The sequence below is a fragment of the Chrysemys picta genome, chromosome 1 (genome assembly GCF_011386835.1).
Source record: "Chrysemys picta bellii isolate R12L10 chromosome 1, ASM1138683v2, whole genome shotgun sequence".
NCBI classification, from domain to species: domain Eukaryota; kingdom Metazoa; phylum Chordata; order Testudines; family Emydidae; genus Chrysemys; species Chrysemys picta.
The window spans coordinates 46,793,012-46,807,674 of record NC_088791.1 but is presented as its reverse complement, the minus strand read 5'-3'; the positions used below and the strand labels follow the sequence as shown (position 1 = coordinate 46,807,674).

The 14,663-nt window shown below is 40.5% G+C and overlaps 1 protein-coding gene across 16 annotated transcripts in view; it reads right to left on the bottom strand.

Moving 5' to 3' along the window:
• The window catches only part of ANKRD26 (ankyrin repeat domain containing 26), a 178,499-nt gene that overhangs the window by 103,612 nt on the left and 60,224 nt on the right, over positions 1-14,663 (bottom strand). For all 16 annotated transcript variants that reach the window (XR_010592041.1, XM_024109004.3, XM_008172589.4 and 13 more), the window contains 2 exons: positions 9,631-9,888; positions 2,293-2,372 (listed from right to left, as the gene is read on the bottom strand). Coding sequence is in view for 15 of the 16 variants with exons in the window: in XM_024109004.3 (XP_023964772.2) it covers positions 2,293-2,372; positions 9,631-9,888 (338 nt within the window). In the remaining variant the exon portion in view is untranslated. The remainder of the gene's footprint in view (positions 1-2,292; positions 2,373-9,630; positions 9,889-14,663) is intronic.

The following is a 14,663-nucleotide window of genomic DNA, read 5'->3' as shown; positions in this document are numbered from 1 at the left end:
ATCTTGTCTCCTAAGTAAAATCTTGTGCAATTTAAACAGGCAGGCTGAAGAAGAGAGCTCTCCTACTGAAGCCAATAGGGTTATACACATAGTAAAGCAGACAGAACTTGGCCCTTGATTCCTTTATTTTTTCTTCTTCCATTCACCATATATGTTTTGCATGAACTCTCATTGGTTTGTCCCAAAATTACAATTTTGTAATTTACATTTTAATAAGGTTATTGTTGTAACAAATAAAAATTTACGGGTTTGTATTGTGCTTTGTTTAATTAATCTTTGCTTCAGCCAATCAAAAACCAGGCTTCAAAAACAAATCTAAATATGCAAAGGAGAAAGAAACAACATTTAAAGGCTGTGTCATAATGCATACACACATGGGGGTCAGACTAGGTTACATAGGCACCCTTAATTCTTGCATTTCCAAAATTCTGAGTGCTTGACTTTGCAACTATAATAATGTTCCTTTAATCTCATTTTGTGTGTGTGTCATTTCCTTGGTTTTAAAATAAGCAAACTAAAAAAAAACCCTCCCATGTGGCATCATATTAGGCCATGGGTCATTAGTAGGGTTGAAACCTTTAGATCTATAGACCTCTGCCACTTGAGCTAATGGAGTAATTGATAGCAGTTGTAGCTTGTCAGCTTCAATGAGGAGAAACACAAAAAGGGGATAAGACACTTTGCCAGCAGGTTTCATAAATATTTGCTGACAGCTGAGGAACGGTGCCACTCAGGAATCTTGAGTTCCATTCCAGCCTCCATGGGGAGTATGCACACAGTGAGGCCTTTTCTGCCATATCTTCTCCAAATGGTCTGTCTCAGTCCATCTTTTCCCTGCTCCTTGTTCCAGTTCCAGACCCTACTCCTCAGGCTTCTTATCCCAGTCTTCTTGCCCAGCCAGTTCTAGTCTCACCCCCCCCAAGGCCCAGCTCCTTTTCCCCAGCCTCCTTCCCCACTGATCCCAATTCCTCTCTCGGCTCCTCATCCAATCTATCTCCAGCTACCTGGCCTCCAGTCACCTCTATCCTCCCCCGTCCCTTCTGGCTCCAAAGCCCAATTTTCCTTCCAAGACTCCTAGTTCAATCTGATAGACACATAGCAGGTCCTTGCACCAGTCTCTTTGACCAGCCAGTCCCAGTTCTCTCCCCACAATCTGACCCCTTGTCAGATCTGTCTCCTCTCCCTCATCACGTCACTCCTCCCAACCCATAGGTTCTCAGTCCCAGTTTCCCCTTGGCTCCTCATCTTATCTCAGTTTCCCTGCCACCTACTAGCCCCTAGTTCCTCTCTCCCATTCCCAGTTTTCGACCCTCCCAGCCCCAAGTCTCAGTCTCCCATCTCTCATCTCTCCAGGCTTCTTGTCCCAATCTACTACCCCACCGTCCTCAGGCTCAGTTCTTGTCTCCTCTGTATTCAAATCAGGCAGTTTCCTCCTCCACACTGCCTGGGCCTATGGCGGAGGGAGGAAATGGGGGCAGGGGTGGATGGGTGATTGAAAGTACAGGACACACAGTTTCCCTGCTCTCAGTTCAGGTGCCTAGTCCCAGAACAGACTACAGTAGTCCAGCACTGCATTTGTAGAGTCCTGCTCAGCCCCAAGCTAGAACACGCTCAGTACAGACAGAATATTTGGGGAATTCAGCTACAAAAAATCTAAATTTTCTACTGTGAATGTGTGAACTGCTAGTTTTCATAAGCCTGTAACGTGGTCAATTTTGCAAAGATTTTTATGGGGACAGCAAAAAGATCTCCTCTACACCTCCTCTTCCTCTCACCTTTCCTGAAAATTTACGTTCTTTCTCCAAAGCACAGAGCTTTTCAAAGAAAACATTCCCAGACTTTTTTAACATGGGCCAATCAAGGTTTTTCTCCCTAGCTTCACTCTGAAAAATGGCAGAACCTATTTGGCTGAAATTTTCCAAACAAACAAAAGAAATCGGCCTGATGTAGACAACTAGCAAAGAAAATCTCAGCCCCAGTGGTTAAAGTATGGCAAAGTTATAAGCAATTGAGAACAGGTTCTTTTATTGGGAAGTGCTGGGCACCCTTAATAAAAGGTGGCACTACCAGCCCCACCTATAAAATGATTTTAGTTTACAGGGCCGACTTAATTCATAGGTTCTAAAGCTTATTTACAGTTTTTAAAAAGTACTTAGCAAGGGCTTTGTGACATTTATCATCCAGCAATTCAGCATGTGAACTGGTTAATATCAATTTTATTTGGTATAACATTAGTGTGAAACAGTTTTCAAGATAGCCTTATCTAAATTAAAACAAATTTGCTTTACATACCTGCTTCTTGCAGTTTTCACCTGCATCTTCTCGTTCTTCATCTGGTGATGGCATATTAAAGGAAGGTTCGGATAGTTCATCTAAATTAATATTGAATAAAAATGCTTGTAATTGTAATTTAAAGGCATTAACCTGTAGCATTTACTTCTGCCTATATTACTTTGCAAAAGGTCAATTCTTACAGCTAATATATATACACACATTAAACAACAAGGAAGTTTTAAAACATCAATGGAAAATTCACGTTTCTCATAAACTTATGCAATTTTGAAGCAGACACACTGACCCAAAAGAGCTGGTTTAGTTTTGAATCTTTTCTTCTAATTAATTTCCTTTTTATATATATGAAAGAAATCTATTATAGATCATTATAATAATAGATGCCAAACACTTATCACTCCTATCTCTCTTGGAAATAGATAATTAGACATATAATTTCTCAGTCATATTGCTCATGCCACCTTACTTCCGCCTTGTTGCATATCTGTATTATGACACAGTCTAATTACATGATCACATTTTTCCACAGGATGCCTGCCTCATTCAGTGCACAGGATGGACCTGCTTTGGGGATCAATCAAGGCTGTGTAATAAAGGAGGCTGTTTACAGGACCCCTGCCTCATTTGTTGCAGAAATTGGGAGTAGGCTTACCAGAATTCAATTATTTTTTATAATTTCAGTGGATAACATCAAAATTTATCTTTAAGCATTTTTTTTTCCAATTATTGATTTAAATTTTCACAGCTGCAAAAAACATTATGGATTTTAAGCATCTTTTCCAATTTTTATCGATTTAAATTTTCCAGAATTGGGTGAAATTATGGTGGGCGGGAGAGAGTCAAACACTTATTTAATGACAGACACTGAGATTCAAAAAGTTAAAGCTTTATAATCATTAAAAAATAAATTGTCAACATCATATGTCAAAATATATAAAGCAAATATCTTTAAATCAAACTCTAAGAAGTTTTCAAACAGCATTTTTCTTAGTTTGCCTCTTTGTACAATTTGATTATCATCGATGGAAATATTTTCATTGGTTTGCGTATGCATGGTGAAACTGAAATTTATTGACAAAAATCTAATCCTTCAAAACCTATGAATAAGGCAGAGGATTGCAGAAAGAGAATAGTCTCATGGCTAAGATACCTGAGTGCTGCCCTGAAGAACTGAATTCTCTCCACGCCTCTGCTACAGACTTCCTCTGTGATGCTAGTCAAGTCATTTAAATCAAACTTTTCACAGGTGGCATGAAGTGTGTGTTCCTCATATTCTGGATCCCCGACTTGAGACCTTGTAGCCTGATTTGCAGAAGTGCTGTGCCCTCACAGCTGCAACTGAAAGAATCTGAAAAATCAGGTCCTAGGAATGTCAAATTGTGGATCCAAAAGTTAGTGCATACTTTTGACCTTAATTTCTCTATGCCTCAGTTCCCTGTCTGTAAAATAGGGACACTACTACCACCTCACCTCACAGGAGTAGCATGAAGATCAATTAGTAGGAGTGCTTCACAAATAATTATAGTGATGAGAGCCATAGAAAAACCTATGAGCAAGATTTGAATAGTGCACAATAAATAATGCCTAGGGCCACACAATGAACAGTGAAGAGAAAACAAAATATTGAATAGCTGCTCATTAAGTGAACACTGACTACTGTGTGCACTAAATGAGGCTGGTGTCCTGTAGAAAAAAAATAGGATGTCATCACATAATTCCAGAATGTATCATAATGCATATGCATAAGGAGTCTGAATTAGTGTTACCAGGACAACCTTAGTTCTGGCATTATCTAACTTTGCAACTTTAATGATCCTGTAATGGTGTAACTTTAATGATCCTTTAATACATATGTGCGTGTATTAATAAAATGAATGCTATTTAAAATACAAATTCATATGAAAATACGGGAGTAGAGGGAGGGCAGTGGAGAGGAATTTACCATATAGTTTTAAAAATTTCACTCTCACAAATGTTCACCACACCTAAGATGTCTGGAGTAAATAAGAAGTTGCCCCTATAGACATGTTATAGACAAAGTAGATTTTTAAAACAATATTTTAAATTAAAAAAATAGTTTTTATTTAAATAAAATTGTTTAAGCTAAATACATTTTTATTTTTAAAAATAAACCTATTTAAAAATAAATTTGAAATTATGACAACCTACGTCAAGGCCTAAGTTTATTATAATCTATTAAAATAATTCAATTAAATAAAACATATTAAACAGTACATTTTTGCTCTGAAGTTTTAAAGAACGCTAACCTTTGGAACTTGTCAAGCACATGGAACAAGAGTTTGTTGAAGTGCTAAACACGTGTCTCTGATAGCAGGGGCAGAGAGAATATTTTCTTCATTTTAGTTTACTCAAATAGTTCAGTTCAATGATTAGGTCATTTAAAGTTAAGTAACTATTGGGAGCTGAAAAACCAGGTAAGCTTGTTTTCTTCCAATATATGAATAAAAATTAGGTGAGAGAGGATGAGCTCTACTAGTACTAAAATCTTGAAGCATATGGTGACCAGAAACAATCAGTTCAATTCACAATGTACAGACCATACTCCTTGGTTTGATGTTTTAAATGCAAAATGTTTTGATTCTTTTTTTTTAATATGTATCCAGCGCACTGAACGTAATTATTTAAATATTGTTTGTGCATTTTTAATTTAATTCTAATTCCCATCCAAATAGAGATTGAAACAAATTGCGAGTAAAAATATTAATCTAGTAAATAAGAAACACATCAATCATCATTTCCTACCATAATAAAAAAAGGGAAAAATTAAGCATCTAATAAATGTTAAGCAATGTAATTACTTAAATGTGTATAGATACAGTGTAGCTGTCTGGTAAGCAAAAAGAGGTACCAAATTTAACTAAAAGACTCTAATTTAGTTGCAAATCAACATGTTTTAATGGTTATCAACTAATGAGAATCAATCGCTCTTTAGAAAAAGAACTAAAAAGTACAAATGCAAAACAAGATTAAAATCAAATATTTAAATTACTTGGATTAAAATTAATCCAGAATAATTATCCATTTTGGGAGTCTCCCAAGCATTTAGTACTGGCCACATCTCATATGGTAATTCCAATGTTCCTAAGAACTTCAAAAAATTGGCCAATTCAAATAAGATACAACTGAAATGAAAAGATCTCTATAGAAATGTTTTGGAACCCTTTTCAAAAACAGGTTCTGAAGACTGAAAGATGTACTCTGATTCCTCTCCTTAAACAGAATCTAAACCAGTCGTCCTCAACCTTTCCAGACTACTGTACCCCTTGTAGGAGTCTAATTTGCCTTGCATACCCCCAAGTTACACCTCTCTTAAAAAAACTAATTGCTTACAAAATCAGACAAAATATTAAAGTGTCACAGCACACTTATCGAAAAATTGCTTATGTTCTCATTTTTACCAGACAGTTATAAAATAAATCAATTGGAATATAACTATTGTACTTACATTTCAGTATATTGCATATAGAGCAGTATAAACAAGTCATTGTTGTCTGTATGAAATTTTAGTTTGTATGGACTTCGCTAGTGCTTTTGATGTAGCCTGTTGTAAAACTAGGCAAATATCTAGATGAGTTGATGTCCCCCCTGGAAGACCTCTAAGTACCCCCAGGGGTACACATACCCCTGGTTGAGAACCAATGATCTAATCAACTGTGCTTTGCAGAGATGACCATGAGACCGCTTTGAACATATCTGCTATTACAACACATCTTAGGTTGGCAATCAGAGCTATTCTGCCTCAATGAGGGCCATGTTCATGATGTGACTGCAGGCCTGCCCAGTCACAGCAGTAATATAATACAATATTACACAGGTATTTAGACATGATTGTTTTAGTAATGACAGTGCCTACAGAGATGGTGTCAAAAACCACACCTACTCCCAACATCCTCCAGGTTTACTCCTAGGTTCCTTCCCTCTCCCTCAGCTCCTCCGTTATCCCTGACTCCCCCAAGCCTTTGCACTCTTCTGACAGGTGCAGGAAATGCAGTTCTGTATTGTAATTTAAATGAATTACACAAAGTTCTGTATTAATATGCCTAATAAGGAATCTATTTGTAAAAAAAAAAAAAAATTACCAGAATCATTTTTTTTGTCTGTTTTGTTACAGACATATTTGCTGACAGATATTTTGAAATAAATTACCAAAATAATTCAAACTGTCATGATTTATTCTGACAAATAAAATATGCAGAATTTTCAAATACTGTGTGCAGAATTTTTAATTTTTTGGTGCAGAATTCCCCCCAGAGTAACCAATCTGATGCAACAACAGGCTGAAGCCTTGCTTTGTGAATGGCATAAATCTTTCCAAGATAACTGGTGAAGCACATTTGCTGAGCCTGAAGGGCTGCTAGGACTGAACCAATACCAAATTTCAGCATCCACTGGAAAGATACTAGTAAGAAAATTGTTTGAAAGAGAAATCCTTTAGAAGTATTCTGGGCTGGTATCTTATCAAGCTTACAGGATTCTCTCAAGTGTCTCAAAGAATAACCCCATTTATTAATAATATATGGAGATATACCTATCTCATAGAACTGGAAGGGACCCTGAAAGGTCATCAAGTCCAGCCCCCTGCCTTCACTAGCAAGACCAAATACTGATTTTGGCCCAGATCCCTAAGTGGCCCCCTCAAGGATTGAACTCACAACCTGTGGTTTAGCAGGCCAATGCTCAAACCATTGAGCTATCCCTCCCCCCATTCCACATCAGGAAATAAAGTTGCACCTTCTCTATTAGGTTTCTGTAAATACATCAGGCCCATGTCCAAGTCCTCTCAGTCAGCTTCTAATGACAGTTTATGGCTTTTGTCCCAATCCTCATAGTGATTAATGGATCAAACCCCAGTTATGTTAAAGACCAAATTTCAATCAACTGCTAAGACAGCTGTACTCCTGTGGGACACTGCAGATCACAAAACCCAGGCCTAAGCATGCAAGTATTGGGGACAGAACATTCTCAGTTCAGGGAATCCAGCTATGGAACAATCTTTCATCTGAAGCCAATGGGTATATGGTCGGCGTGGCTAAGCTGTGCTGCCACTGCCCATGCTACCACAACTACACTATTTATACTAGTGTAGCTCAATGTTCTAGCGCAGGTACGTGTAGACTTGCTGGGAATCACAGCCCTACCTCATAATGCAGATGAGGTCTAAGAGTGCCCTCAGGCAGTTTAGCTTAGAACACTTTAAAGTGGACTAAGCTCAAGTGCACAAAGTTATTTTCAGTACACAATAAGAGACCACACGGAGAATTAGTATAGAGTAGCTAGTGTGTTGTAAATCCATACCCTACCTTGCTGTTCCCTAACTTCCCATGTAAACAAGCCCATGGTGAATCCAATGCCTTACTGTTTTTAGGAAACACTGCAAACCCTCCTCTTCAAAAAGACTTTTCCATCATAATGGCACCCACAACTCTGACTCCCCCTTCTATGTGAAAAGAACCCAACAAAAACAAATCAACCAATTTTTTTTTTTTTTTAAAGAACTCTACCCCAGTCAGAGGTTTTATCCTGAAAAGGGTAAAGTACCAGACATACTGCAAAGTCTAGTAGGGACTTCGCTATTATTATTAATTTTAAGTGGAAATGTGACAGAGTATAGTCCTAAAATAGAAAAAAAACAAGTTAAATGCTGGGTATCTTCAGTTAGAAGATAACTGGGAACACTATTACCATCTTGTGATGTTCATTGTCTTGTATGTTTCTTTTCAACATTTTTCTGTATTTCTACATTTTGTGTAATTAAGTTACTGGAAAACCAACTGCTTACCAGTGAGAAATGAGATCCTGTTGTTGGAACAGTAAAGTTATTTTTATTACAGTATTCTGACTTTGAAGGTCTTAGTTTTTTCCATGCTCTTTGAAGCATTAATCATTTACAGCTTAATAACAGCAATTTCAAAGCAAGGGTCATTATGTCTGTTCCATGAAGCTTCACAATTCTGAACAACATCGCCAAGTAGACCTAATATGCAACTACACCATGCTCATCTCCCGGGCACTGCTTGAAGCAGCTGGGATTCTTTCCTGAGGTGAATCAGTGCTGATGCATCTTTGTGTCAGAGTTTTCTCCCTTGCCACTCCCAACCCAGAATGTTATCCTCATCATCACCATCCCAGAAGAAAGGTTCATGTCCAAAGCCTCTTATTTATGAATGACTTGCACCATGGTTCACCTTTTCTTCAGCTATATTTTTGAGTTGGTGTCAAAACTTTAGAATAATGTGACTCAAATATAAACTGAGAGACTCAGAGTCAAAGACAATTTTTAAAACATATCAACAACACAAAGGCAATCAGTGTGTGCAACAGGTTACCAAAACAATTGCAAGAAAGCTGTGCAAAAATAAGACATATATATGGGGAAAACAATATAAAAAGTGTATAGTGATTAAGAGAAACATTTTCAAAAGCACCTATGAAAGTTAGGAGTCTTAGGGCTTGTCTTCACTATGCAGCTAAATCAGCGCTGCTGCAATCAATGCAGCGGCATTGATTTAGTGGGTCTAGTGAAGACATGCTAAATAAGTGGTGGTCAACTTGCAGCCCATGGGCCGCAAGCGGCCCATCAGGATAATCTGATTGTGGGCCACAAGACATTTTGCTGACATTGACCATCCACAGGCCCGGCCCCCCGCAGCTCACAGTGGCCACAGTTTGCCGTTCCTGGCCAATGGGAATGGTAGGAAGCGGCAGGCCACAGAGATGTACTGGTCTCCATTTCCCACAGCTCCCATTGGCTGGGAACGGTGAACCGCAGCCACTGGAAGCTGTGGAGGGCTGTGCCTGCGGATGGTCAACGTCAGCAAAATGTCTCGCAGCCCGCAATCAGATTATCTTGATAGGCTGCAGGTTGCCCACCACTGCATTAAATTGATGGGAGAGTGTCTCCCATCGATTTTTGTACTCCACCTCAACGAGAGGTGGAAGCAATGTCAGTGGGAGAACAGCTCCCATCGACACAGCGTAGTGTGGACCCCGCAGTAAGTAGACTTGAGTTAGGTCGACTTGAGTTACGCTATTAATGTAACTCAAATTGCATAGCTTAGATCAACCAGCAGCTGTATTGAAGACAAGCCTTAAGTTCCATTGACTTGAAATGGGACTTAGTGACGTCTGAAAAATGGATGCAGGCACAACTCCTCATGCCAAATTAAAGTATAGAGAGAGTGGAGAAGGACAAGATAGAAGGATCACAAAGGTCTTCCACTCCCCAAATTCCAGTTTTCAAATAAGTTGTTCCACAGTAATTGAAACTAAGAACAACTGGGGAAAAAATTATAACAGATTATATCAACACACAAATACCTTTGCTTTTTAGTATTACTGGCAGGAGTTGTTTTTGGAGAGAGTATAAATGGGTATTTTCTGGTGCAGTCACAGTTTGAGCTTTTGACATTTCTTCTAATCTTGGAGGAATAACTCCAGAAACCGTGGCTGCTGCATCATCCTTTGCTATTAACGTTGATAGTGAAGATGAAGGATTCCCAAATGTCAAAACCTTGGGGCTTTTAGTACCCGGTAAATTTTTAAGTGAAATGCTAGTAGAATCCCAGTCTGATGCATCTGAAAAGAATATCAGATTTAAAAGAATTAAAATGCAGACAGTAATGCTAAATTCTAGTAGCATACGCAGTCATCTAGTAGCATACGCAGTCATCCATGACCACCACATCGTAGACTGCATCTTTCTACCCTCAGATGCACATGTAGTGGTCAGAGTTATCCCAACAGTGTCAAAGCCACTTAGATACATCCCACGGCAATCTGTGCACACCCAGAGACTACTACTCTAACACAGTGTTTCTCAAATCAGGGTCCTCGCTTGTGTAGGGAAAGCAGCGGCAAACTGCAGCCAGTGGGAGCCGCGATCAGCAGGACCTGTGGATGGGGCAGGTAAACAAACCGGCCTGGCCCGCCAGGGGCTTTCCCTACACAAGCGGCGACCCCAGTTTGAGAAACACTGCTCTAACAGAGCATAGTTTGCGTGTACCTTAGCAAGCCACAAAACATTATGTTTGATTCTATCTTATGATTAAGGGGAGAGATCTTTTTTTCCCTCCTTTCTGTCTTGAGATTTCCTTCCTAACAAATAAGGGTACTTTAAAGAGGGATTCTTGCAGTGACCACAAAGCGAAGAAGAAACTGATTATTTCATCTGCATAAAAACACTATGGGAAAGGGGTATTTAGCTATGCTCTGAAAGCCCCATATTCTAAAAACAGATATGATTTGTGAATCAGTATCTAGGAAAGCAATATGGAAAAATAGTATTTGTGACGCTTTGGGGTTCATCCAAACCAGTAAACCAGGCAACACCTGCCTTGGAACTCTAGGTATCTTAAATGCTAAGCTGTTGTGGCTCACAGCCCTGACATCAACAGCTAGCATACAAGCAGGCAGGTCACACCCTGGATTCTATTGACAAATTACTCTTTACAGGGGGACATCGACAATCCTTTCAGCCATGAATTCTGCCCCTAAAACATCTTTCTCTATAGTGCTCAGCTCCTCTTACTGTGGCATCCACAAACCTTATCAGGTTTGCTGCTCCTTTAAAGAGACAGTACACAGCAGCTTATTAATAGGGCAGTCAATTGATTAAAAAGATAAATCATGATTAATCGTGCGATTAAAAAAATTAACATGCTGTTAAACAATAGAATACCATTTATTTAAATATTTTTGGCTGTTTTCTATATTTTCAAATATATTGATTTCAATTACAGCACACAATACAAAGTGTATAGTGCTCACTTGATATTTATTTTTATTACAAATACCTGCACTGTAAAAAACAAAACAGTATTTTTCAATTTACCTGATACAAGTACAGTAGTGCAATCTTTTTATCATGAAAGTTGAGCTTACAAATGTAGCATTATCTGTGTGGGGGGTAAAACAGCATTCAAAAATAAAACAACGTAAAACTTTAGAGTATACAAGTCCACTCAGTCCTACTTATTCAGCCAATGGTTCAGACAAACAAGTTTGTTTACATTTGCAGGAGATAAAAGTGCCCACTTCTTCTTTTCAAAAATGTCACCTGAAAGTGAGAACAGGCGTTCGCAGGGCACCGTGGTAGCCGGCGTTGCAGGATATTTACGTGCCAGGTGCGCTATGTCCCTTCATGCTTCAAACACAATTCCAGAAGACATGCATCCATGCTGATGACGGGTTCTGCTCGATAACGATTCAAAGCAGTGCGGACCAACACATGTTCATTTTCATTCTCTGAGTCAGATGCCACCAGCAGAAGGTTGATTTTCTTTTTTGGTGGTTCGGGTTGTGTAGTTTCTACATGGGAAGTGTAGCTCTTTTAAGACTTCTGAAAGCATGCTTCACTCCTCCTCCCTCTCAGATTTTGGAAGGCACTTCAGATTCTTAAACCTTGGGTTGAGTGCTGTAGCTATCTTTAGAAATCTCACATTGGTACCTTCTTTGCGTTTTGTGAAATCTGCAGTGAAAGTGTTCTGAAAACGAACAACATGTGCTTGGTCATCATCCGAGACTGCTATAACATGAAATATATGGCAGAATGTGAGTAACAGAGCAGGAGACATACAATTCTCTCCCAACGAGTTCAGTCACAAATTTAGTTAGCGCAGTAACATTTTTGTAATGAGCGCCATCAGCACGGAAGCACGTCCTCTGGCATGGTGGCCGAAGCATGAAGGAGCAGCCGAATGTTTACCATATCTGGCATGTAAATAACTTGCAATGCTGGCTACAAAAGTGCCATGCAAACATCGGTTCTCGCTTTCAGGTGACATTGTAAATAAGAAGCGGGCAGCATTATCTCCTGTAAATGTAAACAAACTTGTCTGTCTTAGCTGAACAAGAAGTAGGACTGAGTGGACTTGTAGGCTCTAAAGTTTTACATTGTTTTGTTTTTGAGTGCAGTTATGTAACAAAAAAACACTACACTTCTAAGTTGTACTTTCACGATAAAGACATTGCACTACAGTACTTGTATGAGGTGAATTGAAAAATACTATTGCTTTTGTTTATCATTTTTACAGTACAAATATTTGTAATAAAAATAATAATATAAAGTGAGCAGAGTACACTTTATATTCTGTGTTGTAAGTGAAATCAATATATTTGAAGAGGTAGAAAAACATCCAAAAAATTTAATAAATTTCAATTGGTATTCTATTGTTTAACAGTGCCACTAAAGCTGCAATTAATCGCGATTAATTTTTTTGATCACAATTAATGTTTTTGAGTTAATCGCATGAGTTAACTGCGATTAATCGACAGCCCTACTTATTAACTTAACCGGGGTTGAAAAACCTTCCACTTCAAGCAAAGCACTGAGTTGCTTTATGGCTAAAGTAAAACAAGCTTATTAACAAAGAGACATAGGTTTAAGTGATACCAAGTATAAGGAAAAAGGTTAGAAATGGTTACAAAAAATCAAAAGTAAAAAAAGACGGTTACTCACCTTTGTAACTATTGTTCTTCGAGATGTGTTGCTCATATCCATTCCAATTAGGTGTGCGCGCGCCGCGTGCACGATCGTCGGAGAAATTTTCTACCCTAGCAACACCCAGTGGGTCGGCTGTGGAGCCCCCTGGAGTGGTGCCTTCATGGCGCTGGATATATACACCAGCCGACCCAGCAACCCCTCAGTTCCTTCTTGCCGGCTACTCCAACAGTGGGGAAGGGGGGCGGGTTTGGAATGGATATGAGCAACACATCTCGAAGAACAACAGTTACAAAGGTGAGTAACCGTCTTTTCTTCTTCGAGTGCTTGCTCATATTGATTCCAATTAGGTGACTCCCAAGCCTTACCTCGGTGGTGGGGTCGGAGTGAGATATTGCTGTGTGCAAAACCGCTGATCCGAATGCAGCATCGTCTCTGGATTGCTGCACCAGCGCATAGTGAGCGGCGAATGTGTGGACTGACGACCAAACTGCAGCTCTACAAATGTCCTGGATCGGGACTTGAGCCAGGAAAGCAGTCGAGGAGGCCTGGGCCCTTGTGGAGTGAGCGGTGAGGCGCGGCGTCGGGACACCGGCCAGGTCGTAGCAGGCATGAATACAGGACGTAATCCAAGAGGACAGGCACTGTGAGGAGACCGGTGAGCCCTTCATCCGGTTGGCCACTGCAACGAAGAGTTGTGTCGTCTTCCGAAACAGCTTTGTATGGTCAATATAGAAAGCCAGGGCCCTGCGTACATCCAAGGAATGCATACGTTGGTCTTGACGGGTAGCGTGTAGCTTAGGATGGAAGACTGGGAGAAATATATCCTGGTTCACTTGAAAAGGTGACACTATCTTGGGAAGAAAGGCAGGGTGGGGGTGAAGCTGCACCTTGTCCTTATGGAACGCAGTGTATGGAGGCTCAGACGTAAGCGCCCTGAGTTCAGAAACACGTCTTGCTGAAGTGATGGCTACAAGGAAGGCTGTCTTCCAAGATAAGTACAGGAGTGAACAGGTAGCCAATGGCTCGAACGGAGGCCCTGTGAGCTTTGAGAGAACCAGGTTGAGATCCCACGTCGGAACGGGCCGGCGTTGCTGTGGGTATAGTCGGTCTAAGCCCTTGAGGAATCTAACGACCATCGGGTTAGAGAAGACTGAGGAAGTGAGTTCTCCTGGGTGGAACGCCGAAATGGCGGCCAGGTGAACCCTGACCGAAGATATCGCCAAGCCCTGCTGTTTTAGGGATAGGAGATATTCAAGAATAAGAGGAATAGGCGCCTGCAAGGGGGGCGTGGCTCGCTCCTCGCACCAACAGGAGAACCATTTCCACTTGGCTAAGTAAGTGGTCTGTGTAGAGGGCTTTCTACTTCCCAGCAGAATCTGTTGGACGGAATGCGATCATTGCCGCTCTGTCCGATTCAGCCATGGAGCATCCACGCTGTGAGGTGGAGCGATTGCAGGTCGGGGTGACATAGTCGCCCGTGGTCCTGAGAGATGAGATCTGGACACAAAGGAAGCGTGATCAGTGTTTGAACCGATAGCTCCAGCAGTGTGGTGTACCAGTGCTCCCTTGGCCAAGCTGGAGCGACTAGAATTACCCGTGCCTGGTCTCTGCGTAGCTTGAGCAGTACCCTGTGGACCAGTGGAAATGGAGGGAAAGCGTAGAACAGGTGGTCTTTCCAGGTTAGAAGGAACGCATCCGACAGAGATCCCAGAGATCGCCCTTGTAGGGAGCAAAACACGTGGCACTTCCTGTTGGCTTGAGATGCGAACAGGTCGACCTGGGGAAATCCCCACCTCTGGAAGACAGAATAGATGATGTCCAGGCGAATTGACCACTCGTGTGTCTGGAAGGACCTGCTGAGACGGTCCGCCAGAGTGTTCTGGACTCCAGGAAGGAACGATGCCGTGAG